This window comes from Anser brachyrhynchus (genome assembly GCF_964034855.1).
Source record: "Anser brachyrhynchus genome assembly, chromosome: 17".
In the NCBI taxonomy this organism is placed as follows: Eukaryota; Metazoa; Chordata; class Aves; order Anseriformes; family Anatidae; genus Anser; species Anser brachyrhynchus.
In genome coordinates, this window is record NC_137710.1 from 2714227 (window position 1) to 2734135 (window position 19909).

Below are 19909 nucleotides of genomic sequence, written 5' to 3' on the forward strand. Positions count from 1 at the left end.
GGCTGAGGCATGCATGTCCTAAAAAGGAACAGGAAAGTAAAAGATCAGTCACACTGCAGGAGCAAACATTCCTGACCCAACAAATGCACCATAACCAAAACGCTCTTCATTTTTATTTAGCTTTAAAATCTATCATTTTAAGCTCAGTTTTAAAGTTGAATGTGATTTGCCCGAGATCTGGGCTCTTGCCGTGACAGAGACCACATCTATGCTGGTGATGGAATATCTACGCCGACAGCTTTTTACACCATCCTTATGTCAGACAAGGAAAAAAGTTTTGCGCTGTAGTTTTAGCCAAACCTAACCCGGGCAATAGCTGCACAGGAAGAGGAAGGCTTGTGGCCAGCTGGGAAAGCCGACTGGAGAAATGCTTTCCGGAGAAGCAGACTTCAGGCAAGTTATGAAAGGGCGAAAAGAGCGCTGAAATAGCATGGGGTGAAGGGGAACAAGGAACGAGACAAATATCAAGGAGACCTAGAGACTGCAGCGTCCTTCAGCCAGTGCCTATTTAAAGACACCAAATATTTAAATAGTTTCTGTTTTCCAGTCAGAAACCATACTTCTAAAAACGTTCCTGCTTCTCAGACATTTGTCTCCTATGGACTTACTTTACTACAGAGCTGGAACAGCGAGAAAGCAAGCTTCATAAATAACGTCAGCAATAATTTCAGTCAAAAATGCTGAGAAACAGGCGTGGCCATCACTATCCATCACCGCTGACTCCTGAGCACAACCTCTCCTTGATCCTTCCTGTACTTAAGCTCGCCCATCCACCAGCATTGCTGGTTCTCAGCTTGGTTTGGTCCACGAAGAACACAGCAGAAAGCAGTCTCGATTTTTTTCACGCTTGGCTAGAGAATTCAAGACAAAATAGAATCAGTTTGTATCTTTAATGAAAGAGGGTTTTCTGCCTTTACAAATAGACATTCAACTAATCAGATTTTCTGGTGTCTGCCAGGAACATATCTGCTGGTCAGATAACAGCATGGGTAAGAATTTCGGCCCTCCTCAGACCTTCCCCCAGAAGAAAGCACCGTAAACACAGCGAGCAGGAAAAATCTTACAATTAGGAGAGCCACAAAACTTCTGCAGCAATACAGGCTTATACTTAACAAATAAACTCCCCAGGAAATTGTTCTGATTTTTTGTTTAAACAAACACTGCAACCCAAAGTTTCTGTTCTGGTATGAAATGACATAATCCGTAATTTATTTTCCTGGCAGATTAGATGTAGATGTGGAGAGCACGAAGTGAAGATTATCACGATTTCTAAGCGTTCAGTTTTGTTTTTTAAAAATGTTCCTTTGAGGTAAGGATCAGTGATTCAAGTGTGGACTTGAATCTTCCCTGCACAGATTTAAGACACCCTTTATACAGTGGATTTCAAATTCCAACTGGAACTGAGCAACAATGCATGCTTATTATTGAATTATCATTAAATTCTACATAAAAGGAAATGTATGGTAGCATATGCAAGCACTAAAAAAGGCAGAAAGCATCCGAATTCATATTGTTGGTATCTCGGCACATTTCTCACAATTAAAAGCTTTAATTATAGGATCACGAGCAATTTTTCCACATCCTAAGCCTCTCCGTGTACGGAATAGCACAGAATGGCATGCAGCACAGCCCGAGTGTTTAGTTTAGCACTTTCCTCGCTGGCCCCCCGTGCTGTTTACTTTTCAGTGCTCAAAACATAATTTATAGTTATTGTTTAGGCTTCACTCACAGGTTTTTCCCACAGTGCTTTCCCTTTTATTTTGCAGGGGGGAAACTGAGGCACAGACCTGTTAACATTTCATTGTCCGCTCCGCTGATCCGGCCAACGGGAGGTGACGTGCCTGTGCTTGCCTGCCAAACGGCATCCTCCAATTCCCTGCCCTGCTCTCACCTCCAGCCGACGCGCTGAGACCACCTCTGCGCTCGCTGCTTGGACTGGCTGCTGTCACCAGTTCCTTACAAGGTTACAGTCTGACCAAGTTCAAATTCATGTTCACAGGACAAAACACTCGCGTGGTACATGTGCAACCCTCTCGCTGAATTTCAAGGACCTTGTTCCAAACCCTTGGGTACCCGAACTTTTGAAAAACGAATCCAGCTTTTCTTTCCTTTTTTAATATGGGCAACATGTTTTGTTTCAGCTTTATTCATGGAACAGACTGAACTGCTTTGAACAACTTCTCATCCAAAAGCCATCGGCTTAAACATGCGAAAGTTCAGCTCTAACAGCTAAACAACCAGAAGTGCAGTTCCACAGCAGGAATTAGTGGGCAGCGCTAAGAACAGGAGGTGCTACCAGCACTGCCTACAAGAACAGCTGGGTAAGAAGGTGGAAAGTCAATTCCTTTTCATGTTTTCTGCGGTGTAGCGTAATGCCTCATGTTTTGTATGACTCACCCTTGTAACTAAATGAGCACGTTATCTCTGTATGTAAAGCAGCAAGCATGAAACCAGAGCGCCAGGCAGCTGTTCCCTGCCTGCAAGCTGCAGGCCAACAACTGAAATCAACCTACTGGAGATCAAACCTTCACGCCCAGCTCCTTCTCTCTGCTGCTAGGATTGCACACGCAGCTTCACGCAGCTCAGTGCTCTCTGCCCAGGGCCAGGACGACCAGAAATGAGCATCCTGCATCACCTACGAAGTTGTCAAAACTATTTTAGAACCACCGGATTGAGGACTTGCGTTTAGGGAGCGCTTACTCTGTTCTTTGCCTTGAAGGAGCAAAAAGACACAACCAGCTTTAACCCACCTCAGGCTCCTAATGTGCAACGGTCCACCAGTAACTCCGCTCTGATCTGCGGCGGTGAGGGCTGTGATAGTTGTCAGATTTTCTTTGCTGCATCACCTCCACCAACAGCTTTGTTGTCAGCTCCCTCCCTGCTGCACGATTCCCTTTCCGGGAGCAGCCACGGCACCCAAAGCCCCCCTTTCCCCCATCACCTCCTCTCCACCGGCCTTGCTGCAGCCTCCTTCCCGCTCAAGGAACATTTAAAAGTTCGCCGAGGCCAAGGAAACATCCTGTATCTAACGACACTGAGATGGCACAACAAGGATGGATCAGTTCTACCGTGAACCTTTCTTACAGAATCCCTGCTGGGAGGTCGAGGAGCTTCCCTACTGTTACTAGCTGCTATGATGGTGATCATCAATATGGTGCACTGATAAGCACGTCAACAAACTACTTCACCCAAGATCACGTATTTGTTTTCCCTTGGTTTTGAAGCCTGTCCTGCATTCCCTCGTGAGGCTGGCTTTTCAGCATGCACTTCTAGAGCAGCTTCAGCCTAGGGGAAGAGATCCTCCTCAGTCTTTTGAAATTCTCCACTTCTTCCTAAAACTTGATTCCTATCGCTGGGTTTTGCTCAAGCTTCTCAAAACACTCACTGCAGAGGGCTCTTCTCATGTGCAAATGCCCAGGAAGCAGAGGTGTTGCCCAGAGCACCTTTTCCTGCCCAGGATGGCAGCCGGGAGGACCCGCTCGCACAGAGCCACCAGCGGGTCGGGATCCTTTTGTATGCTAAGGCCTTAGCCTAGGGTAATAGGCTGATCGAGATGCGATAATCCAGGACCTTATTTCAAGCACCTAAATTGTGGTTCAAAGACTTTTCACACAGAGAGCCCCTGACAAACCCAAACAAACCCTATCAGCAGGGCAGATCAGCGCAGCTCTCATACCGACAGGAACCGAGAGCTGTTTACCAGGGACAGAAATCTGAAACCAGAGCTTCTGCCACAGAGGGTAGGGTAACGTTCTGGGCACGACGCTGCGAGCCTATAAATACACCCCGAGACTTCAGGGATCTTATTCTGAAAATGACTTCAGTGTTTTAAAAAGAAGAGGCGCTCCCCACCTCTCCCCCTGTGCAACGAAGCTCTCCCAGCAGCTGTCTGCGAGCAGCTCCCTGCAGCATGAGAAGCACCAGGCTCGTTCCCAAATTGTTACTGCGGACTCAAGGCTTCACCAGCACACACAGTTTATTGAAACCATACATAAAAGCTAAGCCAGGAACTACCCAGAAGATAGGAGGAGGGTAATGGCACGGTTCTGTTACTACTAAGGCTACTGGAAGATCAAAAAAATCCTCAGAAAGATAAAGCAGGGAGAAAACCCCTGCCAGAGCCACCATAAAGCGGACTGGAATGGGGAGAAAAATTAAAAAGGAGTTAAGTAGCAAAAAGGCCCCTCCGAAAGGCCACATACACCTCCTAGGAAAATCTTTACTTCGTTGGATCCGAGCACAAACAAATGCTTTCACAGTGACTTCACCAGCACCAGCCTCCAGCCAGCGGCGAGCGGCTGGGAGCAGGGGCAGGCGGCTCCCGCGGCCCCTGCCGGGAGCAGCCGCGCTGCCGGGGATCCAGCAGCCGATGCCCGCAGCCTCCCGGGAAGGCCGAGCCTCCAGGAAAGGCTGCGCCTGCTTGGAAGGAGCGGCGGATAACAGACCTTCACCTCCAGGTCAGCGGCGAGAGCCGCACGGCTGTGTAAGTGACCCCTCCTCGGGTTAAGTGGGGCACGAGGGAGAAGCGTGCTAATGCTCACCGCGCGGAATCCGCGTCACTTTTCCCACACGGCTCTCGCTGCCAAGTTCGGGTTGGACAGGCCGAGGGAGATTCCCGGTTCCACACAGGGCGGAGAGAGCGGCCCTGTCCCTGGCAGCGCGGCTCGAGTCGCGCTCGAGAGCGGTTTGCTACTTTACAATGATTGTGCATAAAGGTTTTAAACTCTGTGTAATAGCTACGGGACTGAACGGCACACAAGCACAAAGAGATCGAAAGTGTCTGCGTGATTCTGTGACACAAGCAGGAAATGCTTTCAGAGCCTGTTAAAAAATGAACACAATTTGTTCAGCAACGAATCGCCGAAAATGAGACGGCCGAGACGCCAGCTTGTGGGTGCTCGGGGCGTGAAGCTTTAGGAGCACTGGGAAGCTGGAGCACTGTCCATGACCGCACGCTACAACTACAACTCAAAATCCTTCCCCCCCCTTTAGTGTCCCCCCTTTAAGGGGATGAGGAAAGACAAATTCGGCGGCACCGAATTCTGAATGCCGCCCCTCTCTCCAGAAAGGCCAGGTACCAGGACGAGTACACAGCGATCACGACACAATTACGCCTCCAAACTTTCGGAAGCGTGAGAAGAGACTGAAAAGCCAGAACAGAAACTCTTGCTGAGTGTGTTATATTTTGGGGGAGAAAAGCACGCATCCTGCAGACACGAAGCAAACGAAGTCGGGGTACACGGCACTGACCGCACCTGACCGACCACCAGCAGCTCCGGACATGCGGTGCCTCCTCTCGGGATCTCTGTTGGGATCGCAGCACCTCTGACACTCGCCTCCGGCCAGCAGGATCGCTGAGGAGCCCAGGAACCTTCCCTAGGAGCCAGAATACACCTAGCATACACCGAGTTCATCGTCCCCTTCAAATGTCTCTCTCCCTCGCCATGTAAAATGCTCTTATCAGAAGCAGGAAGTTTCAAAGGGGCCGTTTAAAGCTTTCCTTTATTTCCTGTCTCTCCAGATTACATGCGAGCGGCCTTTCTTATAAAGTCATTCCTCTGCTGGCAGTAACCACCACGACCAAATATCCACCAGCAAAGCAGCTCAGAAATTCCTGTGTCAGTCACCCACGCATTCATTAAGACAGCTGGACTCATGATCCCCTTTCCAAGGACACGCTTTCGCAGGGCCCTGGATGGTCTAGGTCCCAAAACAAGTGGGGGATTCCCAGGTAAAACAGATGACAGTAACAGCACCGTCCTGAACCTTTCTACAAACAGCCCCCACCAAACAACCACAGCAAAATCCCCCCTCGCTAAACGACCCTAGCACAAGCCTCTTTTTGAACCGTGTTTTTTCCACGTGCAAAGATCACAATAAAGCTGCCTTCACTTGGTAGGGTCCCTCAGAGTGCTCAAACAAAAGGTAAATGACATTTGTTACACGTTTACTGCTGGAGAGGAAATCAATCCCTCTAAACTTCCTAGGATCTGTCTCCCTGCTTTAAAAGCTCACTCCGTACACACATCAGCACACGCAAGGTCAGATTCCAAGCCTACTAATGTGCTAATAAAAACTGCTAATAAAAATTTGAGGCTCCTTAAGCTCCGCTAAGATTTTTACTGGAGATTGGAGGGTTCTGCTTGTGTGACTGGATACTGAAGGCAGATGGGATGCACGCTGGGCTCCTAAAATAGAGACTTGCAGAGCAAAACTTTTATTAGAAGCAGTAATGAACTGGCTTCTATTGCAGAATTTTGTGCATCTGATGTTGGAGCCTCTTAGTTGAGCTGTGCTCTTCGCTAACATCTGCTGGTTTGATGAAGTGAGCGAGTGAAACCTCGTCACACGGTGACAACATCCGACCACAGAGGCACTGGAGGCACAAACGTACCGGCTGTCTGTGTCTGCAGGGCCGTGGGACACCCGGTCCCCCCAGGCAGCAGCAGGCTGGTATCACACAGAGCAGCCACGCAGCAACACCGACTGCACTTATCTGCAGCTTCCAGAGCCCGAGTGCCGCTGACACGCACTGTCCTGTGCTGAAAAAAACACGCGTTTCCACACCAAGCAAAAGCTACAAAATGAGAGCGCTCTAAAGCTGTAATTTTTACATGGCAGAAGACAAGTCTCTTACTAACGGAGATAAGAGCTTAGCAGCGAAAGTGCTGCCTGGAATTTTTTCCACTGCTGGTACTAAAGCAGCACCTAGCTCGCTGTAGTACTTGGCACCAGCCTCGCCTGCTTTATCGTAAGAGCTGCACGAACACCCAGGCGGGCGGGCCAAAGGTCCAGCTTTCCCAGGGCTCCGTCTCCTGCAGTGGCCACAAGCAGGTGCTTGGGGAACAGCGAGAACAGGACAAGCACGTTTGTGTGGCACTCCCTGCCGTCCCCAGCACGCTCCCTTCCTCCAGCTATCTTCAGAAACAGGTAAAGGCAGCAAAGCCCTAGGACCACGTCCCCACTGGCCCTGCACATCTCAGGCAGCCCTAGACAAAGCAAAACTCAGCTCCACGAATTCCCAGGTGGGTCAGGCAGCCAGAGCTTAAACCAGCCCCAACCCAGCTCGCAAGCCTTCCTGACCAGGGAGCAGGTTAACTGAGCCCTCTGCTTACCTTGACTCAACACACATTTCTGAGCAAGTCAGTCTTTTGTAAACATTTCTCAGTTGTAAAGGGAAACGATATCAACCTACTCCCTGCAAGTGAATTGGAAGAACCACTTTATTTCTCCTCTTGCTGTGTCTATAGACCCCCTTTTCTTTTTTCATACCGATGTGAGTTGAATGTGTATCGATCTGGCAGCTCTTTGTGTAGAAAAGGGAGGGATAATGACTTCCTTAATAGAGAACAGCCATCGTGGGGACTGCTGCAGCAGATTCAGATGTCCCAGCTTTTTGAGAGATTGCTTGAGGCTCTCAGCTATTTCACAACGTCTGCTTTCTATTCTCAATACATTTTAGCTGTCAAACATGATTGCTAAGTACCTGAAGTACGTGCAGTTTCCTCCTTGAGGACATCTGTGTCTTTAGTCAAGTTATTTCTCCCACCCCAACACTGGGTTCATCTGAAATAAGCTGTCAACATACAAAGTACTTCTCTTGCTCTGTAGCAGCTGTAAGTATTTCACAATAATACTGAAATCCTTCAGTTTAGTTCTTTTTTAAATTTTCCATATCCTCAAATCCAGAAGAGTCATTTTCGCATGTGTTCTCAGGTCATTAACCCACTCCCCCACTACAGTTCCTCCTCTCGATTTTCTTTCTCAAAAAGCTGTGTTGTAAGAGAGCAAAAGCAAAGAGATCGTTCCCTTTCCCTGCTTCCCCACACTTGGCACGTCACCGCCGTGCCTTCCAACCACGTACTCGCCCTCCATCCTGCCAGGGACATATGTTTACCCAGCAAACAGAAAGCTGGACCAGGCTGAGTATCCGTGCAGACATTAATGTGCAGGAGTTTGAAAGCATACTGGGGAACATTCCTACCTCTGCTGAACTCTATACATAATGAGCTAGCATGAGAGGAATGGTATGCAACATCCAGGTCCTTACGTGCTGCTAGCAGACGTGAATTTCAGAGCCCATTTCTGAATCCACAGCTTAGCAGAGCACAGACTTTGCTGTGTCGCCTCTCACTCAAAGACAGAAAGTCCTCCTGATGCTGGCAGCTCCCACTTTCAGTATCATTTTAGCAGTTTAACTTGCTTGCCTACATGGCTACGGCTTCTCTACACACATCCAGGAATTCATCAGGATGAGCAGAGACCAACCATGCTAGAAAATAACAAATTATATCATTCTTTGCCCTGGGAAATATGGCAGCAGATAATGCCCATAGCTATTGATTGGGGCATCAGAAATGCAACAAGATCTTCCACCGGCCTTTTCCCATTTGGCACTTCTGCTCTGACAGCTGCCAGGCCCAGAGCTCAGGTATTTCCTTTTTTGCCTTTCTTTCTTCATTTTTACTTGCGTGCCTTTCCTTTTTTACTGTGTTGCTCATTTCTGTCTCTGACCTGCTACAAAGTAATAGCTCTCAGTAACAAGCACAGGCTACATCAGGTGTGATACCACAGCTCCAAAACCAAAGGTCTGCGAAAGGAGAGAGAATGAAGAGCAGCCACAGACTTTAGAGAAGAATCACAAGGAAGTGAGCAGCTCTTCCCTTTGGGAATGACGTCATTAGTGAAGATAAACGGTGAAAAAGTTTAACAGCAACCTAAAATCTGGATGCAAGATGCAGCAAGAAGTTGTTCAGCTGAAGAGCCTTTGCTGGCTCGCGTTTAGCCACACGAATGTACAGTTGCTAGACAGTAATTAAATGCAGTGGGCCCAAGTTATTTTTAGATCTATTGTGCAATCCCAACGCCACTTCATTCCAGCTGCTCCAGAGACACGAAAATAACATCACACGGGCCTGGGCTCTGTACCGTCACTCCTGGTTTGATGGGCTCTCCTCCTGCACTAGGACCTTATCGGGTGAGCAATTAGGCAAGGCGATGCAGCCCCTGGCAGAGACAGGGTGACGCAGGCAGGAACAGGGCTTGGACAACCTGCTCACGCTGACGGGGAGGTGGTGTGGCTGTCAGACCGAGAAATCCCTGTGTTCGCTGCAGCCCTGATACAGGTCTCAGCCCTGCACTTCATCCGGCGTGTCCTCGAACTTTTGCGGGCAGAGCCCGCGTTACTGCCAGACCCTGAGGGAAGAGAGAGTAAACAAAGTGGCAGGGGGAAGCGGAGGCCAGGATTTTGAGTAAACATCCCACGCCAGAGTTCTGAAAACAATGAACATGACAGATTCCAGCAGCAAAAGCGTCCTTCGTGCCTCTGCAGTGTTTGCTTGGGTCTTGTTACGCAGAGATGCTGCTTAAAAATAAAAAATAAAAATCCCCTGTCCACGCTGATACATGAGGACTGACAGGCTTGGCCGCTAGAAGGATCAGGGAAAATAAGAGGCCCCACCTTGCTCGTGTACAGGATCTGTCCTAAGTGCAAGATGCAGCACAAACTGCAGGGGTGAGGAATGCTGCTGTACGCCTCTCACAGCCTCAGGGCCAAGCCCCTGGATGTACCACCACTGCCCTAACGACAGCCAGGGGCTGGCATTGCCCCGAGCTCCCAACGCAGTTACCTCTGCAGCGGGACTGCCTCAGAAGGGTTCTGCGGGAAGCAAGCACAGCAGGAGACCACACAAACACCACGCGGAGGGACCTGCAAGATGCCACCTTGCCCCCGGATTTGCAAGACCCAAGTACAAACAGTGCAGTTTATACTTGTTCGTTTCCAACACTAATGACAGCAATCTTCTTTCTCAGGAAGGACAAACTTACTACACCAGAACAAGGCCGTCTGGATCTTCTCCCTCCCCCTCAGTCACCCTTAAGGCTCAGCTCCGCAATTCTTGCTCTTACTCCGAAGCCAGCCCTAGTACAAGCTGACTCCACCAAACCCCGGCGAAGACAAGACCACCCTTTCATTTCCCAGCCGAGATGGGAGGAAGCCTTTCTGTGCTCACGCAGAAACAAAGCTACAAGAACAAGATTCCTGTGCTTGTAGGAGGATGACTCTGTGGAAGAAAGGGAGTAGGTCCCTCCAGCTTGCTGCCTTTCCTCCTCCAGCTGGGCGCAGCCAAGGCTCTTCGATTCCTGCTCTGAACTGTTCCCATAAAACTCTGCGCTTCATTTCCCGTACCGCTGAGGGAATGCACAGGGAAGTACCTGCGATTAAAGAGAGAAGGGCAAACAAAACATACGCAGTTTAATTGCAAATATATCCTCTGCTCGCTCCGGTGTGGTATAAATGAGCAATAAATATACCTCTGGAAATCCAGAGATCTCCCATGACATTAAAAATATATGTATTTCTCTATATATGCAAGACATTCCCAAACACAAAAAAAAATCAGGTAATAAAAAGCATGAAACATAGCAGAGCTTCCTTGCACAACACCATCAGCTAAGCTAGAAACAGAGATGAGAAAGCCTGTAGCTGTGCATTAGCGCTGTAAATAATGTTCTGTGAACACAAAACCAAGGATCAAAGAGTTGTCCAACTAAACTTTAACACGGCATTAAGATCTGACAAGTCATTAAGATATTCCAACGCGCTGCAGAACAAGCCCTCAGTTCGTTAGGTCGAGCGCTCAGCTACTCGAACAATCGACCCCCCTTCTGTGCAAGCACCGCGCTGTGTCACGGCACGCATCCTGTCACCAGGGTTATCAGCGGGTCAGCCGTGGTCTGGCCTAAGCACACTGGCGTATCGCTAATTAAACAAAACCGGATTCGAACGCTTCGCTCTGTGGGAATCCTGCAGGCCCTCCCACCCGGCCCGGGCCTTCTGCCTTACAGCCCGGAGGTGACAAAGCAGCTCTCGGGGCCGCTCCTCGCACCTTTATCACACCTTCCCAACGGGCAGGGGCCCTGGAGCTACAGCGCGCCCAGCTCCTCAGCCTGCGAAGGCAGGAGAGGAGGGAAGTTTGGGCTAACTTCTCCCTCACGTCACCCGTCGGGGTGTCTGGCCCAGGAAGGAACCATTTCGCTGTGACTTGGGCCTGCACGGCTTCCCAAGGTCCGCCCCCAGCCCCGTTTTCTATTACACGTACGCAAGCACAGCCCAACCTCAAAACCACCATCATTTCTCGCAGGTAGCCAACTGCTGCTGGGCTCGCTTTCAAACACCTTAAAGCACAAACCGAAACCTTCTCTACGGGTAGGGAACGGCGACTGCAGCCCTCGGCTCTCCTGCTGGCAGGAGGAAACCAGCTGCGTTCACCTCCTGAGCAAATCTCTCTTGGGGAAAGGGGTCAAGCCTCACGTGGCAATTAAGCGTTTGATAGCTCAGGGAGGCGGATGCCATTCGGACTTCCAAGCCCAACAGAGCAGCTCTCCACAGGAGAAAAACCCAAACTGCTACAAACACCACAGCTCCCGTTGTTCTAAAAGCGGGAGTTTGCTAGGAAAAATAATCTAGGTTCTCCAGAAGGCCACCAGCAGCCACAGACTTCAGAACGGGGAGCTATGTACCAGGTATTTAAGCTTCCTTGGTGCCTGCGAGGTGCAGCCCTTTCGCAGGGAGCGTGATGCTTCGTCTCCGAAGCGCAGGCACCGGCTCCCCAGGGCGCAGGCAGGTGCTTTTTGCCCGCAGGTCAGGGAATGCCAAAGGCAGTCGGCAGCTCGCTGCCTTCCAGATGCGTTAAGATGGATGTTAAAACACCAGCCTGCTTTTATTACCCTGTAGTTTGCACCTGTACGGCTCCTCATCGGTTACGACAGCAATGGCTTTTCTAACAGGTGTCAGCTTCTTCTTTCCCTCTTAAGTCTTCCTTTTGCCTCCTTTCCTTTATTACTTAGGTTTGTAGCTGAAACATCATCTTTGATACAGCTTCCTTTCAGACTCCCGTGTCAGATCACGTCTGAACGCCGTGCCTTTGTCTCCCCTTCTCTAAGCCCCCGGTGCACACATCCGAGTCTCTGCAGCGCTGAGACCTCCTTGGCCGTTTTCAGAAGGGAGAAAGGGAAAAATAAGCAGCTAGCTGATTTATCTAAGATCAACAGGCCAGAAAGTAAAGGCTAGCGAAAAGCTTTGTGCCTGTGTCACAAAGTAAATAAGCTGTGGCGAAGGCATAGGGGAACGTTTCCGATGGCGATTACTGCCTTCCTCACAAAGGGATGTCGACATCAATCATATTACAAATGGCACCAAGACAGCACGTTCTACCTGCAAAACAAATAATCAGAAGTGACCTTCCGACCCCCCTTTGAACAAGCAAACATATTTTGAGGAGCCCACGTTTGGAATTCCTATTCTAGCAGTGAAACCACTGAAGTCATTTCTAGAAAACCCAGTTTTTCCTAACCCCACTTCCCAAGCCTTCCTGCTTCAGAAACGGTGACAACAGTGTAACTCCAGCTTGCACTAAAAACAATCAGATTCTGAATTTTCCATCGCTGTCTGCAACACAAAGAACAAACTCTATTTTCTTTGGAGGCAACTGAAACGAGTACTTTTCCTAATCATCCTTATAATTGTTGTATAGATATTTTAAAGGTTTCCTTCCCGGACCGAAAGGAAAATTGTATGAAAGCTGTAAAATATTTCAATAGCCATCAAAGAGTTCAGAAACCTTGCCTTTTTCCTCAGAAGTAGCTTAGAAGTTTTGTCTTTAAAGAGACTGCTCATGCCAGTGACGTCCAAATATCAAAGGACAGATGAGGAAAACTGCAAATGCAATTAATTTCTGCACACAAAGGGAAGGAAGCAGCAGGCATGTAGCCTCGTCTTTTAATTACAAACGAAGTACTAGCGTAAATCCAGGCTGGTCCAAGCTTCTAAACTGCTAAGTTTTGTTGTTGCTTTGTTTTAGAGAGATGAACATTTCTTTCTAGCAGCAAAAGGAAGCAAGGCAGCTCCAGGACAGCCAACCCAGGAGCCCCTGCCCCCATTTTATTGCATGATCACCCACGCCTCTGATGCGTGGCCCACCTGGCTCCCTCCCTCTTCTCAGGCACACTCTTCTGAAGCGCTTCCTATCTAACTGCCCCGGCACAGGGCAGAAATGCCAGACCTGACCCCAGCCAGACCTTCCACCACCCATCCTCTCTTTCCACATCACCTTACCTCACACCTACTTCTGTCCTGCACAGCACGACCCCGGCATCCTCACCTCTCTCTAACCCAACATTACGCATTCACCTTCCTGCTTTTTATCAGTTCTTCTCTATGTACAGCCCCAAACTCCCTCATCCTTACTCTTGCTCCATCCCACCCCTGTCAAACATTTCCTCCCTGACCCTTTTGTTTGACTTGAGCTTCACGGTATCTTTTTTTCCCCTCCTTCTGGTTTTCATCTCCGTGACCTCCTCTACCAACGCTATCAACTCCACCGCCTGGTTTTATCTCGGCTCTCCTGATTCACTCAATGCATTCCTCAGAGATCCTCCTAATTCTGCTCCATCTCTCAGCCAGCCCCTGGCCTCACTCCTCACCCCTTCACCCCTCCTTCTTTGCAAGAGATCGCCGAGTACTGTTATTAGGGGGAAATCCCGCTCACACAAACAAGAGTTCATGCTCTTTCCGTTTCTCTGCAGACTTAAAACACCTCTGACACTGCAGAAACGCCTAGCCACCCGCTCAGTACGGCTGCAAAGCTCCTGGTATTCCTCCCCACCACTTTCTACCTTGCTGCACCGCAGACACCCGTTTGTTTAAGGCTAATCGTAGCTTAAGGACACGCGGACAGATAAGCAGCTGCTGAAGTGCCTGGGTAACCAACCCCGCCTTCCAGAGAAGTGGAGTTTTTTTTCCCCACATGGGAGAGTAACAAACAAGAATGATTCAGTGACCTACTAAAGGAGGATGTGGAAAGTGAAGTTAAGACTTGAGTTTCGAGTTTCTTGGCTTTAATTCCTCTTGCCACACAGAGGAAAGAAAGAAAAACCGATAAGGGGGAGAGAACTGGAAATCGATGTGATAACTTCTGTGGGCATCAAACTCTGCTTCACTCGGAGCGCATCATAATTACGCGGCACAAGATTGTCAGTAAAAGTAACTCCAAGTCTCGCGGCTCAGCCAAGTTTTGTTTTTCCAGACCATGCAGAAGTTATTGAGAATTGGCAATCTGAGGACGCACTAGCTCCCTCCTCCCTATTTCAGCAACCCATCAAAAATTGCGATTACGAAATCCACGTTGTATTTAAGCCAGAAAATAAGATCTGTTTACTGTGTGGAAACATGGGACAAGAGAACTACAACGCAACACGCAGATTAAATGGTAAATCACAAGATGCTATCAACAACACGGCTTTTATAAGAAGCGCGATCACCGCACCCCAGACCGCAGTAACACCTTCCAGAGCCAGCTCCACAGAAGCCACCAGAAGCTCACGACCTGCGCAGCCACCAAAATCACCAGGAGCAGACCAAAACGGGTTGTTCCTGCATCTAAATCTGCCCACAGGATTTGTCACTTCTTCCTAGTCGTGTGCAGCACCAAAGACACCAAAACCTTAATTTCAACGAACGCCTTTTCACACTGCCACTACTAAACATTTGCTTTGGCAAAACAAACGCATCTTCGGCAGGAAAACAGCTCAGCAATCTTTCTGCAGACCTTCCTGAGGTTCAAGGTTGGCAAGGTGGGACTTACAAGCTCATCTTAAACAGAGCTTAAAAGCTTGTGACTATATCGGGCCTCTGACCTACGCAAGGTGATAGGCTCAGCAACAACGCCCTGATTCATACTGCACCCCGAACGTAGCATCCTTGCTACCCTTAACCACGAGCACTCGTAGCACAGCAGTGCTGTTAAGTTAGGCTTCATTCAAGGGATGAGCACAGGTCTATTGGTCAGAGCAGTTTCTAAAATCAGCGTATAAAATGTGTAATTAAGTTCTGGAAGCTTTTTATCTCAGACCTCCTAGCACCACTGCCAAGAACTTCCCAAAACGCACGCTGCGTTAACCAAGTAAATGTGGCAGGCGTGCTTTGGAAACAAGCTGACCCCTAATGTCAGTCCCCCAGCAAAGGGAACGTTTCTGGCTCGCAGCTACGTGAAGTGACGGGGTCAGATTGCTGAGGAGGAGAGATGAGATCTAGAAATGACCTGGCAAGTTTTTCAAAAGCTAGCCGATGCCACCGCTCCCGGCGCTGTCCGTGCAACGTTACCAAGTGTCATGTTCCGTGCAACTTTAACGAGCAGGATCCAGGAGGTTTTAAGAGAGTATCTCATGGCAGTGCTAAGGCTCTTACCTAAAGTACAACACCTGGCATGCTCCTTAAGCTCTTATTAGAAGGTGAGAGCTCTGAGGCTCCTGAATAATAAAGGAGCCCACAAAGCCCCTATCACATCCTACCGCTGAGTAAGATTGACATCAACTGGCATAATTATACGTAACACGAGTTTAAAAAGAAAACCGCCCACATTAAGGATACTACTCACACTCGTTAATTCCTAAAATAAAGCTCGTGCTGTGTTTACACTACGTACGTGACCACACTCCACACACAACTGACCAGCCCATTCTCTCCGCTGCACGGATCTTCTCGCAGTGCCGCAGGAGGGGAGCTTCCACGGAGAAAATGAGCTACATGGTCCCAGGCCCTCATCGACCTCCCATTCCCTTACAGGGTGTGAGTACCAAGTGAACTCTGCACTGCCGTTTAACTGCCCTGCACCTCGAGAAAGTAACTGAAGCAAACTCTATGCCCCTGTTCACAGAGCGGAGCTTTCCACAGGGAACGCCACCAGCCCCACGCTGCAGCCTGTTAGGGCGATTAATGGTTTCCAGTGACCTTTCTTAAGGCACAATTTTTCCTTCATGTAAGCCTTCAGCCTGGACTCTACGAGGAGCCGAGCGTTACCCTGCTGCTGAAAACAACAGCTCACCAAAACGAAGAGGAAAAATTCTTCTTCTGTCCACATCTGAGAATAAAAACATGCATTATGACGTGCTGTAATCGGAACATCTCAGAACACAGTTCAGTTTGGGGAAGTTATTCTCCGGTAATGTAAATATTTGAATAATTGTGAAGTTATTAAAGGGTTTTACTAAATTAAATATCAGGATTACGTATCATTTGACAAAATTCTGCTTAAAGACCATTACAGGCCACTCAACCATTGGCATAGTTTCTCTTTATTAGAACGAACAACGCCAAAGGTCATTTCCATTTTGGAAAGCACATTTTTTACATCTTTGCCTTTAAAGTGCCTACCTGCCACAGGCTGATCACAGTTACTCGGGCCACCTACACACGTACCAAGATCTGCAAGGTCACATTGTTTTAGAGGGCTGAGATGAAAGGGCTAGAAGAGAAAAACCAGGGCTCTTTTACCTCCGTCGGTGTGATATGGTTCCCACAATCAATCTCAGGAAAAAAACTGGTGACATTTAGATAAAGCGCAGCCCACGTGATACCTGTTGTAAACCGTAGCGTTTATAAGTAACTTATTGATTTAGAAGATTGTTTTAATCTCCTAACTGTACAGCGGAGCATGCTCCGGTCACATTTTCCCCTGTGAAATGGCTCATCTGAAATGAGGTTTCTCTACCTGTGCTGCTGGATACGTGACTGAGGCGCATATGATGAAAATTAAAATCAGGTTAGCTTGTACTGCTCAAAGGCACGAGGGAATTACTTCCCTCATGTTTGAAAATAGCTTTTTTGACATAAAAAGTGCAGCAGTTACTTAACAGCACAAAGCCATATAAGAAAAAAAAAAAAAAAAGGAAGGAAAAAAAGGAAGGAGGAAAAAAAAGCACAGCCAAATAAAAGAGCCCAGGCTACGCTGTGCATCCCAAAGCAAACGTGATTCAGCATAAATCTGGTCGTTTTGAACATAAACCACCCTGACCTGGTGATCTAGGTAATCTAGCAAAACTTTTTTTGCTAGCTCATTGGTAAAACTAATAGAAAACAGACAATTCAGTGCTTCTTTTTAAGACTTTTAAACACTGACATACTAGCAATGGGTGTCAAGTGTAAATAAATACAGCACACAGCTCTGTTAGATCAACTTCCATGTTTTTATATTTAACATAGCTATCGCCCAGCTCTAGAAACATGCTTAGTTAGCTCATGCCCCTTTTTGTTGGCTCTGCAACTGCCACAAACCACATTTCTTCACCTTTTTGTTTTCCAATTTTTTGTTTTTGTTTTTTTCATTTTTTTCCTAGAGTGAATTTCTATCCAGCAGTGCCTGTAGGAAGAATGTACACACGATATCTGCAGGTTTTGTCAGTGCTGAATCAGATAATAAGGAGGAAGATGCCACAGAGGCAACAACAACTACACTGTCCCCATAAACCAGCTCGTAAACCTCAAACCAAACCTGAAGCATGGCAGAGGAGGCAGCTGCTGTTCACCTGAGGGCCATGTGCTCCCTGAGGAGAACATGGACAAGGACCACTCCTAAGGTACAGAGGTTCATCTTCCGTGCTCCATCAACCTTTCTTTAAATCGTCATCACGGTATCACGTAATGATCTCGCTTTTCAGAGACAATTTTACAATGTTAGGCAAATTAAAAAAAATAATCATCACAAAGCCACCCAGTAAGCAGACTGAACCTGGGCAGGACTTTTCATGATTAGAAGCAAGCAAACACTCAGGTACCCAAGTACGAAACATTAAAAATCTGCTTTTCTTTGGCAACCTCTGAGACGACGTTTTCTGCACCTTGCCTCATACTACCACCAACAAGCAGGATAAAATCCTTTCTGCCAACATAGATTTGGTGCAAAATGTTTGCATCTATAACAGATTTCAGCACTGTCAAATTTACATCAGGGAATCCTCCTTTTGTTAGATGTGATCCTCAGCCTTCAAATCCCAAGGGTACACTGGTGGAAACCCAACAAAATAAAGCAGATTGAGGCCGATGAGCAGACACACGTGAGGAGTCTAGTCCTGTCGCTGGCAATACTTTTGGTTCCTCTGCATTTTCCTCTCAGCCTGTACAGTAAGGGCAGACTGGTTAATTTTTAATCAAGCGTTACAGTTTTATTTTCCTTTGTAAACGCCAAGATTTTACATCTATCTTTGTATGCACCTATCTAAGACTCACTCACTCGCCAATAACTAATAACTCGCATGGTAAAAAGACTAAGAGGGTTATTTATGTCACGTTTTCTCACTACACATACAGAACAGGCGCTTCTATTGCTTCCTGTTCACTTAAAAAAAACTGAAAACAGAGAAAAGTCTCTGTAAAATGAACAAAGAATAGAGAAGCGTGGGGTGGGCAAAGTTTGTTTCCTTTTACCAAGCTAAGATGGTTCTTATAAGGGAAGATAAATCCTTCTGTTGGTAAGGCTCAGGGGAGCTTTCCATCCTTCCTTCTAATCAACTTCCAAACCGTGCCTAACCTTTTGCTGTATCACACGGAACAAAAGCTGCAAGCGGGGACACATCTTTCCAAAAACACTCCTGTTCCATGGCTCTGCCTCCATTTTGGAAGGCAGACAAAGGGAGCAAACGGGAAAAATATCGGAATATCTCACTAAAGAGACGAAAACCAAAAGCGGAGCGTGGGCAAAAGGCGCAGATAAACCCAGGAAGTGCTGCTCCCCAGCCGCAGCCACCGGAACAAAGGAAACAACGACAGCTCCTACTTGCGGGAACCTGTCACAAAAAAAAGAGGAATTCCACCGAAAGAGCTGCGGGGCGCCTCACGGGCACCCCCGGGGCCTTCCCCCGAGCCTCCGGGGGCCGCCCCCCCAAACCCGGGGGATGCTGAAGCGATGGGGGCCGGGACCCAACGCCCCTGAGGGCCGCCTCCAGCCCGCAGCCCCCGGCCGGTACCTGTAGGCCAGGGACATGCACTCGAAGAGCTTCGTGAGGGAAGCGTCGATGCTGAGGCGCCCCCCGGCGCCGCCGCCGCCCCGGGCCGCCCCGAACTGGTAGGTCTGGCAGGTCTGCTCGTTGACCGTGTCGAAGTCGTAGCCCTTCTTGGGAGGGTGCTCGCTGTGAGGCGACGACACCATGAAGTGGCCCGAGTGGATGATCTGGGGGCCCGGCGGCTGCCCCCGCCGCGGCCCGCACCGCCGCCCTCCGCCCGGCGACGAGGCGCCGCCGTCGTCCGTGTCCGACGAGTCCTCGTCGGGCTCCGTGCGGGGGGACAGCGGCCCCGCCGCCCCCAGCAGCCGCGCCGGCCGCATGAACACGTCGGCGGCCATGGCCCCGCTGCTGCCGCCGCCGCCGCCAGCCCCCGGCCGAGCCCGCCGCCCGCTCCTCTCCTCTCCGCTCCGCGCCGCCACCGCCCCGCTCCGCCCCGGGCCGGCCCCTGCCGCCCGCTTAAAGGAGCCGGGGCCGCCGGGGCCGCCTCCGCCCTTCCCCCGCCGCCTGCACCGCCCCGCTGCCGCCTCAGCGCCGCGTCCCTCAGCGGCCGCCCGCCCTGCAGCGCCCCCTCAGCCCCGCGGGCTCCCCCCGAGGCGGTTTTACCTCAGGGAAGGGCCCGGCCCCCGGGGGCAGCCCCCGGCCCTTCCCTCAGGGAAGCTCGCAGCCCCGCAGCCCGGTTACAACGTATGATTTCCGTGCAAAGGGTTGTTGGGCCATCCTGCCGGCTCCCATGTACCCGAAACAGCTCTTGGCCACGACTGACACCCACCCTTACACCATCACGGAACATCCCCGTGAGGCATCCAGCAGCCTTGTGTCACCAAGGAAGGGGAGGGAGGACACCATGTCACAAGGCCCCCATGCCATGTCCCCACAGCCCCTCAGGGCTGTCCCCAGTCCTCCTGGGGGCCACTGGTGTAAAATCGCCAGCGTGGCACTTCCACCCCGCTAGAAAACTTCATGGGGTGTGAGGTGGCGTATGGGGAAGCCTCAACTAGAAACGCGTAACCACCTCTGGCCAAAAGACTGAGAAGTCTGAGCAGGCTGTGGTCATGAGGAACAGAATCATCAC

The 19909-nt window shown here is 49.4% G+C and overlaps 1 protein-coding gene across 5 annotated transcripts in view; it reads right to left on the reverse strand.

The window, feature by feature from the left end:
- Window positions 1-19273, reverse strand: part of MLXIP (MLX interacting protein) — a 43026-nt gene extending 23753 nt beyond the window's left edge. For 2 of the 5 annotated variants that reach the window (XM_080559418.1, XM_080559417.1), the window contains exon 1: window positions 18802-19272. In XM_080559418.1, coding sequence (XP_080415544.1) covers window positions 18802-19175 — 374 coding nt within the window. In that variant the 5' untranslated portion in view covers window positions 19176-19272. Of the gene's footprint in view, window positions 1-608; window positions 852-8928; window positions 10216-18801 lie in introns of those variants that run through there. The other 3 variants (XM_080559420.1, XR_013940343.1, XM_080559419.1) reach the window with 3 other exon arrangements.
- Between the last annotated feature and the right edge of the window lie 636 nt (window positions 19274-19909).